This window comes from Adiantum capillus-veneris, chromosome 3 (genome assembly GCF_014529385.1).
Source record: "Adiantum capillus-veneris isolate H3 chromosome 3, ASM1452938v2, whole genome shotgun sequence".
NCBI classification, from domain to species: domain Eukaryota; kingdom Viridiplantae; phylum Streptophyta; class Polypodiopsida; order Polypodiales; family Pteridaceae; genus Adiantum; species Adiantum capillus-veneris.
Genome location: NC_140933.1, coordinates 77,355,097 through 77,374,541, shown reverse-complemented (window position 1 = coordinate 77,374,541; position 19,445 = coordinate 77,355,097). Strand labels below are relative to the sequence as shown.

Below are 19,445 nucleotides of genomic sequence, written 5' to 3'. Positions count from 1 at the left end.
GGCCCCAAAGACTCGCGCCCCTTTCGGTATTTCTTTTTGTATTAATCAGTGTTCTAAGTACAAGAGTGGTTCGGGTCTCACTCTCAGACTCTGCGTCCAGATGCTCTGCAGAGTGGGAGCCCAAGCCACATAGTTATTTTACAAGGGTTGCCAAAAGCAGAGCCCCAAAAACTCAAAATCAAAAGCCTAAAAAATAAAGCAGAGGCTCTTTTCTCTCACAAACTCTCTCTTGAGTTTCAAGAATAAAGCAAAAGATTTTCTAAGATTGCGTAGCATGAAAAGCAAACTGTCGCAAAAGCAATCTCACGCCAAAAGCCACATGTGCCGCAATTTCCAGGCCTTGCCGTATTGTGCCACGTCAACATACCTCCACATTTATCGGGATCTGCCCTTGCTGCCTTTAGGGTTAGGGTTAGGGTTAGGTCAGGGTAGAATTAAGGTTTGGCAAAAATTAGGGTTACGATTTTTGGTAGCATTTAGGGTTTCTGCAGATTAGGGTTTTTGGCCATTAGGGTTAGGGTTTCACAATAATCGGGCAGCCACGTCATCACTTTGTGACACAAAGGATTAAAATAAAGCACAATGTGCACACACACACACACAAACTGATGACGTGGCAGATTTCCGAAAATTGCGCTGATATGATGACGTGGCACGTTGTACAGATTTCCGCGTTTTGCGTTGGCTGAGGACGTGGCAGGCTGTATTCTGTGATTTACGCTGGCAGCTTTTTGGCTTTGCTTTTGGACCAGATGCTTTTAAGTTTGAAGGCATTTTACTGTAGACTGCTTTTGGGACCTAGGGCCTTTAAATATGAGGTTAGGGCTCATTCTCTAGCATGCTTCCTAGAGAAGGTACAGAGTCTAAAGTACTCGCTTGTACTGTGTTGATGCAATATAAAGAAATACCGGAAGGGGCGCCAAGGTTTGGGGCCAATACTCCCTAGGATGGAATTCCGTCACTCTGTGTCGCGTGTCGTCTCTCTCTATCAGTTCGATTGTTACTGAAGTGCTAAAAGTCTATTTAGTCTATTCTTTTCTATTGGCACGTGGTGCCTGTCTTGTGACGATACCATCATGTAAGGGTATTCAAAGGTGACATCTACAAGACCGCTTTTCACACAGAGCGAGGGCAATGGGAGTATGTGGTCATGTCTTTTGGATTGACAAGTGTCGTGGGTACATTTAACCATCTCATGGTAGGCCGTTTTGGCGATATGGTTGGCGTGTGTGTGTTCATCTTTCTTGATGATATTCTCATTTTTTTCTGCATCGTGGTAACAACATGAAAAGGATGTAGAAAGAGTTTTAACCCGTTTGGATGAGTGTCAGTTGTACATCGCAGCTAAGAAATCTGAGTTTTTTCTCACTGAAGTTACTTATCTGGGTTATATCATTTCTGCAGAAGACGTCAAGCTAGATCCTGCGAAGGTGGAACAGGTTCGTAATTGGGATTTGCCCAACACTGCATATGATATGCGTTCTTTTCTTGGTTTGTGTCAAGCATATAGTTCGCACATAGAGAATTTTGCACGCATTGCCGCACCCATGACAGATGTTTGGAAAAGAGTAAAGACTTGCCGACAGCGCGTGGATTTGCCCGAAGCAGCCATTGAGACTTTCACAGCTCTCAAGGTTATGGTGACAGAAGCGCCGTGTCTTATCCTTGCCTCTTGGGATGACCCCTTTGAGGTATGGACGGATGCAAGCACTGTCGCCACAGGCATTGTGCTTCAGCAGCATGGCCGTCCAGTTGCATTCATTAGTCGAAAATTAAATAGTGCAGAAAAGAACTATTCAATTTATGACAAAGAACTTCTTGATCAAAAGAGCAGAAAGGAGAAGCTAACTCCTTAATAAAAAGAGCAAACTGATTGTCCCTCGGAATGTCCCTCGAAATGACCCTCGGAAATTTTGAGCTAACTTGAATTGTTTTGCAGATATGCTGTAATCGAGGACGATTAATCTCTTTCAAGAAGGGGAGATGTAACAAACTGCTGACGTGTCAAAGCCTAAAGAATGGAGCCAACTTACAGATGTGGCCCCTAAACCCTAAGAAGAACAAGTAACAGAAGAAGTGTCACAAAGTGATGACGTGTTGCCCGAGAGCAAAACCCTAACCCTAATTTCCACAAGAAACCCTAACTGCTAAACCCTAATTGTGAAAACCCTAACCCTAAAATCTGCAAACCCTAATTCTGGAAACCCTAACCCTAAAACTTGCAAACCCTAATTCTGGAAACCCTAACCCTAAAACCTGCAAACCCTAACCCTAAAATTGTAGAAACCCTAATCCTAATCCTAAGGGCAGCAGGGAGATTTGCGAAAATTGCACTGGTTGATGACGTGGCAGGCTGTACGGATTTCCATGATTTACGCTGACAGCTTTTTGGCTTTGCTTTTGGACCAGAAGCTTTTGAGTTTTAAAAGGCTTTTTATTTTAAAAGGCTTTTTACTGTAACTGCTTTTCAAGCCAAGGGCCTTTAAATATGAGGTTAGGGCTCATTCTCTGGCATGCTTCTTGGAGAAGGTGCAGAGTTTGGAGTACCGGCTTGTACTTTGATGATGCAATATAAAGAAATACCGAAAGGGGCGCCAAGGTTTGGGGCCAATACTCTCTCGGGTGAAATTCCACCACTCCGTGTCGCGTGTCGTCTCTCTCTCTCTCTCTCTCAGTTCAGTTGTTATTGAAGTGCTAAAGTCTGTTCAGTCTGTTCTTTTCTATTGGCAAGTGGTGCCCGCCTTGTGACAGCCGACCCCAGATGAAGAAATCATGGACCAAGTGAAAGACCTTGAAAAGGGTCGTATCCAACCGAGTACTTCACCCTACTGCTCTCCGGTTTTGTTGGTATTAAAGAAAGACGGATCTTGGAGAATGTGCATTGATTATAGAGCTCTCAATAAAATCACTATGAAGAACAGATTTCCGATTCCAACGATCGATGACATTCTTGACAGATTTCATGGATCCTCTTGTTTCAGCACGATTGATTTGAAAAGCGGATATCATCAGATCAGAATCGCTCGGGGAGATGTCTACAAGACAGCCTTTCGAACAAGCTTTGGTTTATACGAATTTTTGGTGATGCCTTTTGGACTTACCAATGCTCCAACGACTTTCAACCAAAATGATGGATAGGAATTTCCGAGAGCATCGATCTTTTGTCGGCACTTTCTTTGATGATATTATAGTTTTCTCCAAGGATGAAGCAGAACATCAACACCATCTACTACACGTCTTTCAGGCATTGCGTGATCACAAGATTAGTTATCAATGCCAAAAAGAGTGAAATTTTCTTGCCTAAGATACACTTTCTGGGACACATCGTCTCAACAGCAGGAGTACAGATGGACCCGGCCAAGATTAAGACTATCCGCAATTGGCCAGACTTGAAGAATGTTCATGAAGTTAGAAGCTTCTTGGGCTTGTGTTCTTACTAGAGGCGGTTCATTCGGAAGTTTGCAGAGGTAGCTTCCCTTTTGACTCAGAAAACAGTCAAGCCGGATCATTTGACGAGACTGTTCATTGCACAGATATTTCGATTACATGGCATCCCTGAGACAATAGTCTCCGACAGAGATCCCTGATTCACGAGTTTGTTTTGAGGGCTATTTGGAACAACATTGGCACATGGTTGCAATTCTCGTCATCATTCCACCCGCAGACAGATGGGCAATCTCAGATTGCAAATTCAGTTGTTTTAGATTTATTGAAGTCTTACATCTCTGATCAGAAGACTCAACGGGAAAAAAATTTGCCTTTGGTGGAATTTTCCTACAACAACTCGGTTCACTCTTCGACGGGGAAGGCGCCATTTGAGATAATTGAAGGTGCTCCGAAGGTTCCAACCTTTCTCAGCACTAAAGACAAGATTTTCAAAGCCGACCAGTACACGAGAGACTTGGACACTGCTTTTGCCAAGGTCCAAGAAGCTTTAGAGAAATCTCAAGAACGACATAAGAAGGCAGCAAATCGACATCAACTTACGTTTTGAGAAGGCACGCCTAAGGAAACAAAAGGGAAAGGAGCAGCTTTTTCCAAAGCTTAGCATGAGGTATTATGGCCCTTTCCAAATTAAGGAAAAGATAAATGATGTCTCCTTTCGATTCAAGCTGCCCGATACTTGGAAGATTGACAATGCATTCCATGTGAATCTCTTGAAACCTTTTAAAGGTGATGTGCCAGTTCATGGGGAGCCTGATGAGCAACCCGAAGTGGAAGAAAGCGAGGAGATACTCGTTCCTGAACAGATTTTGACACACAAGGAAAGAAGAGGAGAGGTAAAGTGGTTCGGCACTTCTTGGTTAAATTCAAGAACTATCTGGCATTGGATGCGAAGATGGAGGAGGACCTAGCAGATACCCCTCAGATTTTGGAACTTTACCTTGAAGCATTCGATTTAGCATAGTCTACTCTGATAGAACCACGTACTCAGCAAGGGTGAATCTGGTGCAACGGGTTTGCACAAGAGGGGAGTCACTCTGCTCCTTTGTCAATATATTACCTCGATTTGAATAAGGTCACTAATGTCCCCTTTGGATTTCAAGGATACTAATGGGCTGACAGTATTCTGTTGTATGAATATATGAAACGGAATTCCCGAAATTGAATATGATTGATTTGTACTCTCTCACTTGACTTGTTTGAGTGCAGGAACTAAAAGACAAAATGATTGCAGCATTTCGGTCTCATAAATCTCTATTAGTTAATCGGGCATCAGTGAGGTCCGGGATGGATCTAGATGCGATTACTAAATACGTTGCTAGCAATCATGGTCTGAGATTTGGAATGAATTTTTTTGTGATTTGTCATGTGAAGTCCTGTGATGTGACTGTCGTCTTTGTACAAGTTCTAGATGTGTCGTGTCTAGTGCGCGGTACTAATAGTCAGTGTCTACTAAGACGGTTTATGGCCTCTGTCCGTTTTGCAGGCGTAATCGAGAGCGATTACAATTCTTTCAAGAGGGGGGTATGTCACAAATTGATGACGTGGCATGTCCAACTTATGGAACTTTGCCGAGGGGCCTAGGTGCCATTAAAATTTAAGCGAAGAGCATGCTGACGTGGTTGCTGTATGGACGGTTGCAAATTACGCTGACTAAACAGACTGCCGGAAAACGCGTTGATTGGCTGACGTGGCACTATACGGATTCTCCGTGTTTTATGCTAGCTGGCTGTACAGTTTTAGAAAACAGTGCTAACTGTTTTTATTGGCAGATTTTACCCAAGATGCTTTTGGGAGCTCATTGCTTTTGATTTACTACTTTTGGGGACTCTACTTTTTGCATCCCTTGTAACCTTTATAATGGACCCAAGGGGCTCACTTCTCAGAGCATCTGGACGTAGAGTCTGAGAGCGAGAACCCGCGGGCAGTTGTACTTTGCTCAAAAATTAATATAAAAGAAATATAGAAAGGGGCGTCAGTCTTTGGGGCCTAGCTCTCTTGGCACAGAACTACGTCGGGCCGTGTCGACTCTCTCTCTTAATTTGTGAAGTGATTTAAAGTAAATCTCTGCTGTGTCGCGACAAAATCTTGACTTGAGTTGTCCAAGTTTGTTACAACATCCTAGCGTTTTTGGCATGACCTCGAACTAGCGTTTTTGCTCAGCAGCTCAGCCCTAGCATTTTTCATGGGTAGCAAATGCATTGCTTGGAGATCACTTCTACGGTGCAGCACTACCTCGCGGTAGCACGTTTCCTCGATCGAGACCTAGATCTGCATCTAGATCTAGCCAGGAGGAGATGCACCATATCTATGCTCTCAGAGCATGTTGGAGGTGATGCCCATGTGGAGACCGTGTCAATGGTCTCGTGTGCACGAGCAATTGGCAGTGTCAGTAACAGTCGCAATTGTGTGCATCTCGGGTCTATCCATTGGGCATGTCAGTTCTATGTCGGACCACCCTTGGTCACTTGTATGAGCAGATTGTTATCAGCATGGAAAGCCATTTCCAGATCTCTCTCTCTCTCTCTCTCTCTCTCTCTCTCTCTCTCTCTCTCTCTCTCTCTCTCTCAGATGTCCTGTCTCTTTCTACCTCAATGATCTCTCTTCTCCGCAGGTGTGCCTTGTTCATGTGTTTGGCCTTGCAGGTGTTCTAGATTGGAGTCGAGGTACCCACCGGATCACGAGCAAGTTCTTGTATTCATTGCATCTTCCGCTGCCACCTTTGACATAAAGGAGACAGTGAAGGCCGATCATTTGCATATCTTCAGATTACATGGCATGCCCAAATCTAGTGTTAGATAGAGATCCCACATTCGCAAGCTTGTTTTGAAAAGCAATGTAGGAGAATATAGGCACGCAACTTAAATTCTCTTCGTCGTTTTATCCATAGACAGATGGGCAATTAGATATAGCCAACTTGGTGGTTTTGGATTCGTTGAAAGTCCTATATTTCTAACAATAAGACTCTGTGGGAGAAATATTTGCCATTGGTGGAGTTTGCTTTGCAGAAATCTGAAGCACGGCATAAGAAGGCAGCAGACAAGCATCAACACGACGTGCAATTGAAGGAGAATGATTGGGTGCTATTTCGGTTTGAAAAAATATGCCTACCAAAGAGGAAGGATAAGGAGAATCTTTTCCCAAAGCTTAGTATGCGATACTATGGGCCCTCCAAATTCATGAAAAGATAAACGATGTATCCTCCACACTTAAGTTGCCAAATACTTGGAGGATTCACAATGCTTTTCATGTGAGTCTTTTGAGACCTTTCAAAAGCAAGGTGCCAGAGGACAAGGAGCTAAAGTAGCAAGGTAGAAGAGATAGAAGAGATTTATACCAGAACAGATCCTAGCGTGCACAAGGAAAAGAAAGTGAAAGGTAAGCTGGTCCATCGATATTTGGTCAAGTTCAAGAATTGTCCCCGCTCTTGATGCGAAGTGGATGGAGGAGAAGGACCTAGCAGATACTCCTCAATTACTAGAGCTATACCTTGAGACTTAGTTTAGCTCCGACTATTCCAAAAGTGCACCTCGAATCAATGGGTTGAACGTGGTGCAATGTGTGTTGCACAAGAGGGGAACCACTCCACTCCTTTGTCGCGGATTGCCTAGAAGGAATAAAGTCAACTAATTTCTCTGTTAGGTTTTAGGGGTGCTAACAAGTTGACTGTACTCTACAAGATGACTTCATGAAAAATGTACATTCTGTTTGATTTTAATTGCAAAATTTGCGGGGAACTAAGTTGGTCCTTCTTAATTTTGTTGTTACATATATGCAAGGCACCAAAAAAACCGCCTCTTGATCGTTGAGGCCAATTAACTTTTCATACACATCATCACTCTAAAAGGGCGTTTCCTTCTGGTCAATACACAAGGCGAGTATGTACAAGTTGGCGCATATGAATGTGAAGTTGTGAGAATGGCATCTACAATATACACATTGACGACAAGTTTTGACTAGCACATGTCAAACCTCATCCTTGTGATGGTTAGTAGCCATCTCACCCATAAATAACACCACAATGCTATAGCAAAACAACAGACCTTTGGATTCCTCAAATGCACGTCAACTTGTGAGAGAGATGAATCTGGTTCACGGGATGAGACCCTACCACGCTTGTTCTCCTCCACATCAACCAGATAGGAAATATCATCATCAAAATCATCAAGCATTCCCATCAACCTGAAGAAAATTCAGTGCCTTAAAAGAATCAATACAGCCAAGATCCCAGTACTTCTCGGACAACAATATATTGAATAAACATACCCATTTCTAGACTGCTTGAGATGTTTGAGCCTCTTCTTCTCAACTCTAGAGAGTGGAACACGTGCAAAAAGATTCTCTTCCTGCTGTGCACGTGCCTCAAGCCGAGACAACTCACGTGTCATCTCTTTGCTTTCATGCCCAATAAACTCCTTAACCTACATCAGTAAATCAGGCCAGTAAGAATAGAGAACGAATTTGATAATGGATGAATATTTTAAAGTAAATCAGGCCTACCTCTTCAGGCCGGCCTTCCAATTCGCTAGCAAGCTCCTTGACCAAACTGCTCCTGGAGGCCTTTCGCAGAGCATCTTTCCGTGCTCGTATATCAGATTTCTTATCCCTTGAGATTCTGTCATCATCCATAACTGTGGGAGCAATCATAGGAGGACGATAAACTGCATCTTTTCCCTGTCAGATTGTTGGTATTAAGAGGAATTACAATACCCCACTATATCAGCATATTCTTCAAATAAGAATAATACCATGTTACTCTCATCAATTTTAGCAACAAGCATGTCCGGATTCGGTTTATATAAAAGATCATCTGGAACAGTTGTTGGTTCATTGCGTTCTGCTCCACCAGAAACACCAGTAGCCAACTTCAAAAGCTTTTCTATTTGATAATGAAGTTTCTTGTCAATTGGTCGAATCTGCATAAATCATCAGTTTATAAACCCAAGCCACTAGTCATAGCAAGATTGTAACAGGTATATAGCAGAAAACAGCACGTTACCTTTTCCAAATACAGGCGTATTTCAATAAGCCTTGCAATGACAGGGTGGTTTACAACAGACCGCCCATTTGCCTTCAATAGGATGTAGAAAACAATAGACTGACAATAAAACAGAAGCAGAAGGTGCTTCGAGTCAAGGTAACTTAAGCCATTGTTTGAACTGTACTCCCCTTTCTTCACCTGCCACGAGGCCAATATCAGAACAGCCTTTGAGAAAACCAACATTGACAACATGAAATCCTCATGCAGAATTCAAAGCGAGTATAAATGAACAAAAAGCATGCACAGGTACATCAGTGGAGGCTAGTGAACAAGGTTTACTAATGTTTGTGTAGCTTTAAAAAAGCACTGTACTTGGCAGCGAGACAAACCTTTTCTAGGAAAGGGACCAATTTACTCTGAACTTCCTCCAACCCTGTAGTCATATCTCCAAGAACTTTCACCAGCTCTGCTTCATCACTTTCATACCAACCACAAACCCTTCGTTACAAAAGTAGCAGCTCAAAGAGACCATAGTTTAAGTGCACCTTTCTAGTCACACTCTTAGAAATTATGATCGCCAAGGCATTTTTTTACTCGCTCGGAGGTTTTTCACCACATGCATTGTATACACACTTATCATTCTAGGGCTAATTTATCTTTGTACTTCCATTCTCAATAATACTACCTCTTGCAGGGGGCCCTTGAACTTCTCCTTGTTCTCCAAGCTTTGTATGTGCATTCCTGCAACCCTGATTCCAACATCTGATATTGGAGCAACGTTCCCCAGCAACATCACCAACATCCCTTGCTTCACTATCTCAGATCGAGGTGAGCATTTGCAGGGCGATACTTCGGGTTAGCTCATCGAGCTTCATGTGTTCGTTGGCATGGTAGAGATGCACAGGCTCGTTTAACAAGTTGATGACATGGCAATACATGGAAAGCATCCACAGAATCAGCAACCGATCGAGGAATCTCAATTCTCTCTGAGCACTTACGCTCATAAAATTCTCTGCTGCAAATTGCGGGGAGTACAGGCTGCTTATGTGGAAGAAAGCGTACAGACATCGTACACTGCTGAGATGGCTGAACACTAGGGATGCTTTTCATTTATTAGTTATTGAAAGCAGATGCCTTTTGAGCCTCTGAGCACTTTGTAATAGCATGTGATTTTAGGATTGCTTTCGGTTCAAAGTGCTTACAAATTGAGCCGAGTGTGCCAATTGTAAAAACAAATGGAGTGTGTGGCCTCACGAACAGTTGTAAACTCTCTTTATTAATAAATAGAGAGAGAAATACCGCCAGGGATGCTCGACGAGGGCCAATACTCTCTGATTACCGCCTCTTCCATGTTAGTTTTGACATATTATTCACTTCTATTACAGACTTCTGATATGGTTTTGCAATGGAGTGGATCATCTGTCTGGTGGATGATTACAATGAGCACTTCTCTTGTTCTCAGAGAGATCATATAGGCAAGATGGAAGCTTTTACGAATTCAATGACAGAGAAGGAGAATGCGGCACAACAAGGGGAGGATTTCTATAGCAGATAAATATAAAGTAGATAATCATAACCAGAATTTTATGTGCCCATGCCAATGAACTAATGATGTTTTATTATAATTATGTATGCAACAGCACAAGAGATATATTTTGAAAGATATATCAATAGACATTAGAAGGTGTTTAATTGTATACACAATCTTTTTGTTGTGGATTGGAATTGGGGAATCAAGAAACACTACGCAAAGATGGATAAGTCAGGGGTTCACGATTACTTCCTCCTTGATTACTTCCTCCTTAGTTCGTGAATTATTCCAATATTTACAATTCGTTGGCCAATGCGAAGCTGCGAAGGTGCTTCATCCATGAAAAGGCTTGATGCGTGTCAAGCTTTATTAGAGACCGAAATTGATTAGGGACATGCATCACCTAGGAGAAAATAAATAAATAAATTACATATATATTGAAGGACGAAGTTAAGGAGCGCGCTTGACCACTTTGCGACAGGTTGACTACTGTTGACCAAAGGTTGATCAATGCGGAAGTGCATGGAAGAGAATGCAAGCATGGGAAGTTATCCACAAATCATTTTTACAGTTCAACAAGGTCGCTTTTGCTCTAAAAAGCATGATAAACAAGCTTTAAAAGCTTTTCTGTGTATCAGAATACCCTAAAAGCTATCAACCAAGTGAGAATTCCACAATGCTGCAGAAGAAAAAGTTGATCCACTCCTCAAGCTCTACGCATTCATATCAATTTCAGTTTTGACCACATACACAAATTAGGGTTTGCCAAAGTAAATTCTTGTTTTTGCAAAAATTTTACACATGGACATTTGAAAATCCTTGATTTTTTCTGGTTTTAAGCATATCGAAGTGGAAGATTCATGATGATTTGTTTGAAACAAAAGACGAGGAGTGTTTTGAGATCACTAGACCTCTGCACTCTCTCACGAGGGTTTGTCAGTTTCAGATATAGGACGGCTTGTTAAGGTAGGAGCCGCATGAGATCAAAGAGATTACCACAGCTATCTACAGAGAGCTTTTGTCTACAGAGTAACCTTAAGCACACATGGATACTTGCAAAGCAGAGGTCTCGGCTCATATGAGGTGATGGATCACTAATGACATGCGTATTAGACTTGAGAGACCTCTCCCCGAGTTTGAGTTGTTGGATGCACAAGGGCTTTGTCGTGCTAGAGCTACCCGAGAGGATAACCTCACCCTTGGTTTTTCTTGAGATATTGGGGGTTGTTGGGGCTTGGTTTATGCAATGGATTGTAGAATGTGTTGGACACGGATGCGATGCCACAAAGTCTGTCAAAGGGATTTGATTTATCTTATCCCCAAGGAGGGTGGTTGTAATCACTTTCCGCGAGTGATCAGACGAAAACATGGAGATAACTGCAATCTACACACTTGGCAACGGTTTCAGTACGTCAAAACACTTGAATTAAAGAGAGAGAAGATGAGCGGTACCCCCTCCTCCGGCATCAAAAAGTGCAAGAGCCTCTAACCAACAACCTTCTTAACCGTCTGTTCCATTGGGGGGGGGGGGGGTTAGGAATATGGTGCATCCATTTGACCCTAATCCAGTGCAACCGCCTCCCCCACCACCACTACTGTCACGTGCACATCTATGTGCATGTGGACGAGCTATCTCAAGTCTAGGGTTCACGTCGGCTTAGAAAGTGTTCTGGCACCTTTGTGAACCTGTGAGCAGGCCGTGCATGTCCGGGCACTTAGAGTAGTTGCATATCCTCGGGTTGCACACAGCATGATCATCAGCATGACATTCAATACCCATCATGAGCATTTTACATTGCATACAACCCATTTTCCCTATTTATCCATTTTTCACTTATTATTTAATAAGTTACTTTTGTTGGAAAACTAAGTGGGGCAAATTTGCTAAGCTACTAAAAAAGAAACCTAGCGCTAGCACTTTTTGGCAGACGAGGCACAAGAAGTTCCAGCAACTTGCAATGCACCTTCTCAGCAAGACCGGCAGGAGACCCTAGCGTTTCCAGCCAACAGATTCAGCATAGCGTTTTCAGGTTGCAGATCAACCTTGGCGTTTTTGCTAAAGCTCGACCGGAATTTTCAGTTTGCAGCACTTAGCCAAGTGTTCGCACATTCCGGCGTCAGATGAGCCCAAGCACATCAGCGTGTTCAGTTTTCAGCACTTAGACACAGCACATCCAGCCCCTAGCCTCGCAGATCTCACCTACCCGCCGCAGATCCTCACCGTACCGTCAAATCAGCCAACATTTTCAGATTCAGCCGCTGTCCACAGATTTCAGCACCTGCGTTTCCAGTGCATCGTCATTGCCGTCACCGTCCTCGCTGACAAAGTGTCAGTATTCAGCAGAAGTCAGCGTTTTCAGATTTCAGCCCGTCCTCATTGTCGTCGTCATTGTCGTCGACATCATCGGAAAATCCATTGCATCTAGACCATTGTACCAGATTTGTGCAATCAATAGCATAGACCTCTCTCGCCATAGAGAGGGAGGCCCTTGGAGGAGGGTTTGAGAACCGTTCAGTGTCGTGATCTTCTCTCTCTCTCTCTCTCTCTCTCTCTCTCTCTCTCTCTCTCTCTCTCTCTCTCTCTGCACCTTCATTCACAATAGCATTCACTTTGTTTGTGATCATTGCACTCTCCCACTAACGGAACAGAAGGCTCTCCCTTCCGTAAGTAAAAGGAACCCTTGAGCACAGTTCGGAGCACTTATCTTGAGCAAAACAACATTCACATCCGTTGCACCTTACATTTGTATCAGAGCTTTGGCAACGTTTTGTATCACTCAAGGAAAGAACCACAAGAATTTTTTTAGCTTGTTGCGGTCGCACGTAACCCAAGTCCACTTGGGCGTGTCAATTCCTAATCGTCTTTTTAAAGAGTGACAGGTAACCCAAGAAAGAAGAGCTTGTCCAACCTCCCCTTGTTCCTCTTTTCACTCATTGAGAGCAGCCTGTGCACTTAGCGGCCAGCCATGAGGTGGGAAAAAGCAACTTTGGTGTGAGCGCAAGGCCGCCAAGGGGTGCGCCCACAGGGAAGAATCGAGCTCGGGTAAGAGAAAAGCCTTCTCAAACACCGATTGCAAGCTACAGAATCGAAGAACCTCAAGACCCCAAGAACCTCAAGAACCCAAGTTCCTCAAGCGGAATGGATACTTTGAGTGAAGGTGATGAGCATGGAGGTGGGACGAAGAATTTTCCCCACCATGAGGATTTTTTTCCGACCCTCCTCCTTCCCCATCTACGCCACGGGTTGCACCAACTCCTATGGAGGCTGTGGTCAAGTCGATGATGCACATCTAACCTATGTGCATGTGGACAAGCTATCTCAAGTCTAGGGTTCAGGTCAGCTTAGGAAGTGTTCTAGCACCTTTGTGAGCCTGTGAGCAGGCCGTGCATGTCCAAGCACTTAGAGTAGTTGCATATCCTCTGGTTGCACACAGCATGATCATCAGCATGACATTCAATACCCACCATGAGCATTTTACAGTGCATAGAACGCATTTTCCCAATTTATCCTATGGAGGCTTTGGTCAAGTCGATGATGCACATCTAACCTATGTGCATGTGGACAAGCTATCTCAAGTCTAGGGTTCAGGTCAGCTTAGGAAGTGTTCTAGCACCTTTGTGAGCCTGTGAGCAGGCCGTGCATGTCCAAGCACTTAGAGTAGTTGCATATCCTCTGGTTGCACACAGCATGATCATCAGCATGACATTCAATACCCACCATGAGCATTTTACAGTGCATAGAACGCATTTTCCCAATTTATCCATTTTTCACTTATTATTTAATAAATGACTTTTTTTGGAAAACTGGGTAGGGCAAATTTGCTAAGCTACTATAAAAGAAACCTAGCGCTAGCACTTTCTGGCAAAAGAGGCAGAAGAAGTTCCAGCAACTTGCAGTGCACCTTCTCAGCAAGACCGACAGGAGACCCTAGCATTTCCAGCCAACAATTCAACATAGCGTTTTCAGGTTGCAGATCAGCCTTTGCGTTTTTGCTACAGATCCACTGGCATTTTCAGTTTGCAGCACTTAGCCTAGCATTTGCAGATTTCGGCGTCAGATCAGCCACATCAATGTTTTCAGTTTTCAGCACTTAGACACAGCAGATCCAGTCCCTAGCCTCGCAGATGTCACCTACCTGCCGCAGATCCTCGCCGATTTAGGGCTAGCCAGCGTTTTCAGATTCAGCCGTTGTCCCAGATTTCAGCACCTGCGTTTTCAGTGCATCGTTGTCGCCATCGCCGTCCTCGCCGACACAGTGTCATAATTCAGCAGAAGTCAGCGTTTTGCAGATTTCAGCCCTAGAGTTTTTAGATTTAAGCCCGTCCTCGTCGTCATCATTGTCGGCAACATCGTCGGCAAATCCATTGCATCTAGACCATTGTACCAGATTTGTGCAATCAATAGCATAGACCTCTCTCGCCATAGAGAGGGGGGCCCTTGGAGGAGGGTTTGAGAACCGTCTAGTGTCGTATTCTTCTCTCTCTCTCTCTCTCTCTCTCTCTCTCTCTCTCTCTCTCTCTCTCTCTCTCTCTCAGCACCTTCATTCACAGAAGCATTCATTTTGTTTGTGATCATTGCACTCTCTCACTAAAGGAACGGAAGGCTCTCCCTTCCGTAAGTAAAAGGAACCCTTGAGCACATTTCGGAGCACTCATCTTGAGCAAAGCAACATTCACTTCCGCTGCACCTTACAACTGCCACCTTGGTACAATGGTTGGCGCCCATATGGATATCCTTATTATCCATATCCGAGGTATGCGCCTAACCAGCCAAAGGATTTCAAGGTTGGCGGGACGAGAATAAAAAATTTCACTTTCTCTGGAGTGAAAGGTCGAAAGAAAGCCTTACAGTTTCGACAACAACTATGCTTTGGCAATTATATAGAAGAATCAAAGATTTGTCAAGCTGTGGGATTTCTTAAAGATAATGCTATGCACTGGTGGAGTTCTGTCGCGACACAACCGCATGTGGACTTCGCAAGCTTTTAAGACAATTTTTGCACGAAGTTATATGACCTCCTTGTTTGAAGTCCAGATTTTATCAGAATGGAGCAACTTGAAAATGCTTGCCACGAAGACCATGGAAGACTATAGCCAAAGGTTTCTCAATATCTACCTTCCGGTGTCTTTCTTGATTCCCTTGGAGGACGAGTGCGAGCGATACACAATTGGACTACCATCACCATTACAGATATAATGTCTGTCTAAGCAAGTATCCACAATGCAAGAGCTTGTGGACCATGCCACAGTCCGTTAGAAGCTTATGAAAGGAAAGCTAGAGTTTACCACAAAAGAAACTCCGGCAACAAACCAAAATCCTCAACCACAATAAACAAATCCTCGAGATTCTAGTGAAAGTCAACCTCGAAGGCCTCGTTGACGCCTCAACAATGAGACACTTGAAATATCAAGAGCTCCGATATGGAATGAGAAAACTGAATGCCCCTCGGAATGACCCTCCGATATCTTGTAATCGCGGACGATTACTCTTCTTTCAAATTGATGACGTGTCAAGCCACTGAAGATGTCACAATCCAGTGACGCGACAACCCGTGACACACACCTTCCCCTTTGGCATGGACAATCCCGGGGAAAACAGGCTGAAATGATGATGTGGCACTGCCGTACGGTCAACACCCGCAAATTGCAGGGAAAATTACAGACAGCCACGTGGCAGGCAACGTACGGAAAAGCAGCACGTACGGGAGCTTTTGGGCCTGGTTTATTCTACGCAAGCTTGAGAAAGAGAAAGGGGCTTTATTTTTAAAGTTGCTTTATTTTGTAAGCTTTATGGGCAGCTTTTGGGGCTCTGCTTTTGGCATCCCTTGTAACTCTTTATAAGTGCGGTTTGGGCTCCCACTTCTCAGAGCATCTGGACGCAGAGTCCGAGAGTGAGACTCACCCACTCCCTTGTACTTTGTGCAACAAATTTAATATAAAAAGAAATACCGAAAGGGGTGCCAGCCTTTGGGGCCAATACCTCCTGGCATGGAACTCCGTCGAGCCGGTGTCGAATCAAATTGTGAACTGTTTTGAAGCGAATTCCTATCGTGTCGCAGTAGATTCTTGACTTGTAGTGTCCAAGTCTGTTACAGTGGTATCAGAGCACGGTCGATTACTCTTCTATCAGGAAATCCGATCCTTTTTACGCGGCACTTATGGATTCAAGCAAAGGATAGTCGACTTCCTCTGCATCAGGAGATGCGGCAAGAGATCACGAAGAAGATTCACGCAAGTAGTATGGCCCGCCTCAACCTACTCAGGCGGAGCTTGAAGAGATGGAACATCGAAGCTTGGTCGATGATGCGACAAAGTTAATGATAAATTTTGCGAAGGACCCTAAACTTGTAAAATTTTTGACCCAGATTGCCTTCAATGAGGTGCACTCACAATGGCAGCAAACCACGGAGCCACCCCTCAAACCGGCACTCAACAACCTCCTACGCCGAGGATGTTTACAGAGCAAGAATTAGAAGAGGTGGTTGATGGACGGATTAGCCAGCTTTTTGAGGCCCAGAACAAAGCTAAAAAGCACGACAAAAAGCAGAAGAAAAGAACTAACCTCCCGGGTTATTTGGGTCATCAATCTACTTTTGCCTCGGCAAGAAAGCAGAAGAAGCGTGTGCGATTTGAAGGAGTACCCAGTTCTTCTTCTTCTTCTTCTTCTTCTTCTTCTTCTTCTTCTTACAGTTCTTCTAGCTCTTCTGACTCGAGCGAAGAAGATAGAAAAGGGAAAAAGCGAAGCAAAAAGCAACACTTCAGAAAGGGCAAGAAAAAGGCAAAGAAGTCTAAATCTCGCCCAGTTGTTGACAGTTCTACAGAGGACTCGTCTTCGGATAGTTCGGACTCCGATGACAACAGATTTTATGCAAGGAAGAAGAATTTTTATAAAGCCAACCCGTATGACTTTTTGAAAGATAAAAGCAAGAAAGTCCGAGAGTTTAAAGAAGGTAGACAGTCACTTAAATTTGACAAGTTTTCTGGATTTCAAGATGCTTCGAAGGCTTTGGCCTTCATATAGCAGTTTGACATAGCTTTCTCTGGAGGACATTACTCAGAGCACTCCAAGATTCGGAGGGCTACCTCTTACTTCGAGGGAAATGCTCGAACTTGGTGGTCCACTCTTCTATTGAACAAGAAAGCACTAGTTAAATGGCTGAAATTTAAGAGGCTTTTTATTTCTTTTTGGTTGACTCGGGAGTACGAACGCAACATACAAGCTACTTGGAACCATCTTCGGATGACCAAGAAGGACACATTGGACGCATATTGCGAGATTCTGGAGCTCTTTTCTACCAGCTTCTTCATTTAAGAAGATCTTGTTTAAAGAACAGATTGAGCGGTTTACCTTGGGACTTCCTACGGAGATCCGAGATCACTGCTTAGAGCAAAAGTCAGATTCCATCCGGGAACTGATGAGTCATGCGAAACGGGGTTTTGCCATTCATTCAGGCAATTTGACCTACCCCACAGATGAAATCATGACGCAAAGGACCAAACAGACTTCGAACAATGAAAGTAGAAAGAAGAAGAGCAACCCAGAAAAGAAAGAAAAGGATGCACTCCCAAGCTCACTCTTTGAGACAAGGCTAACTACATCAAAGAGGGGAAGTGCTTTGGATGCGGGGAAACTGGGCACATCTCCGCAAAGTGCCCTAAAAAGGCACCAAAAGAACCGAACGACAACGATGAAGAAAGGCCCGAGAGTTAGAAAGCAGCTAAGGAACGTGGACGAAAAGGCAAGATGAAAGCAAGACTGGTTCCAGATTGTATGGGTACTGACCCTAGCACGATGGATGAGAGTACAAAACTTTGCCCAGCATGGGGCAAAGTGAAAGACCAAGAAGCCTTGATTTTCTTTGATGGAGGAGCCAAGGCCAACTTCATTTCACCTGAATTGGCGGTGCGGCTCGAGATCACACCCAATCTGATGGGACCACTAGCAGAGGCAGTTCTAGCGGCACTCGGCAGGGACGTAGCCATTGGCAAACTTCGGTTACATTGTCAGGGTATTTGGGGCACAAGGACTTCTACATAATGCCCTTGGAAGGTTGTGATGTCCTCCTGGGAATTCCTTGGTACCCTAAGAACAACGCCGTGGTCGACTATCGGGCGAGAAAAGCGACTTTGACTACAGAGAAGGGCCAAACCATTGTACTTGATGTGAAACTTAAGGGCGAGACTGTCCCTATTGTATCAACTTCAGCCGTTTCAAAATTAATGAAATCCAATCTGTTTGTTTACTCGATCTTTTTGAAAGAGTTGAATGATGAGAATAGGACAAATATGTCTGAACTTGATAAAGAACGTCAAGATTTTCTCCACTCATGCCCATTGCTTTTCAGAGGGCCTACAAGGCGAGTTACCACCAGCTCATCCTGAGGATCATACCATTGATCTGATACCTGAAAGCACACCACCGAACAGGCCTCCTTACCGTGTGAGCCGAGCCCAGAACGAAGAAATTATGAACCAAGTGAAAGACCTCTTGGAAAAGGGTCTTGTCCAACCTAGTACTTCACCGTACTGCTCTCCAATGTTGTTGGTTTTGAAAAAAGACGAATCTTAGAGAATGTGCATCGATTATAGAGCTCTCAACAAAATCACTATCAAGAACACATTTCCGATTCCTAGAATCGATGATATTCTAGACAGACTACAGGGATCCTCTTGTTTCAACGGGATCGATTTGAAGAGCAGATATTCGAATTGCGCCGGGAGATGTCTACAAGACACCTTTTCGAACAACTTTTGGATTATTTGAGTTTTTGGTGATGCCTTTTGGCCTTACCAATGCTCCAACGACATTTAACCGGATGATGGACAGGATTTTTCAAGAGTACAGACTATTTGTTGGCACTTTCTTTGACGACATCATTGTTTTCTCCAAGGATGAGGCAACACATAGAGAACATCTGCTACAGGTCTTTCAAGCATTACGAGATCACAAGTTGGTGATTATTGCAAAGAAAAGTGAATTACAGCTTTTCGAACAACTTTTGGATTATTTGAGTTTTTGGTGATGCCTTTTGGCCTTACCAATGCTCCAGCGACATTTAATCGGATGATGGACAGGATTTTTCGAGAGAGTAGACTATTTGTTGGCACTTTCTTTGACGACATCATTGTTTTCTCCAAGGATGAGGCAGCACATAGAGAACATCTACTACAGGTCTTTCAAGCATTACGAGATCACAAGTTGGTGATTATTGCAAAGAAAAGTGAATTTTTCCTACCCGAGATACACTTTTTGGGACACATTGTCTCAGCAGCAGGAGTGCAGATGGACCCGGCCAAGATAGAGACTATCCTTGATTGGCCCGATTTGAAGAATGTCCATGAAGTTAGAAGCTTCTTGGGCTTATGTTCGTACTGCAGGCACTTCATTAAAAAGTTTGATGAGGTTGCTTCCCCTTTGCATATTTCGACACAGAAAGGAGTCCCTTTCTCGTGGGGACCCAAAGAGGTGACTGCCTTCCAAGCATTGAA

General features: G+C 43.8%; 1 protein-coding gene across 2 annotated transcripts in view; it reads right to left on the bottom strand.

Moving 5' to 3' along the window:
* The window catches only part of LOC147461145 (Sas10/Utp3/C1D family), a 41,120-nt gene that overhangs the window by 15,941 nt on the left and 5,734 nt on the right, over positions 1 to 19,445 (bottom strand). Inside the window, exons 3-8 of one of the 2 annotated variants that reach the window (XM_086508766.1) lie at positions 8,815 to 8,902; positions 8,444 to 8,623; positions 8,193 to 8,360; positions 7,945 to 8,118; positions 7,711 to 7,865; positions 7,556 to 7,626 (exon numbers count right to left, since the gene is read on the bottom strand). In XM_086508766.1, coding sequence (XP_086364892.1) covers positions 7,556 to 7,626; positions 7,711 to 7,865; positions 7,945 to 8,118; positions 8,193 to 8,360; positions 8,444 to 8,623; positions 8,815 to 8,902 — 836 coding nt within the window. Of the gene's footprint in view, positions 1 to 7,487; positions 7,627 to 7,710; positions 7,866 to 7,944; positions 8,119 to 8,192; positions 8,361 to 8,443; positions 8,624 to 8,814; positions 8,903 to 19,445 lie in introns of both variants that reach the window. The other variant, XM_086508765.1, reaches the window with a different exon arrangement.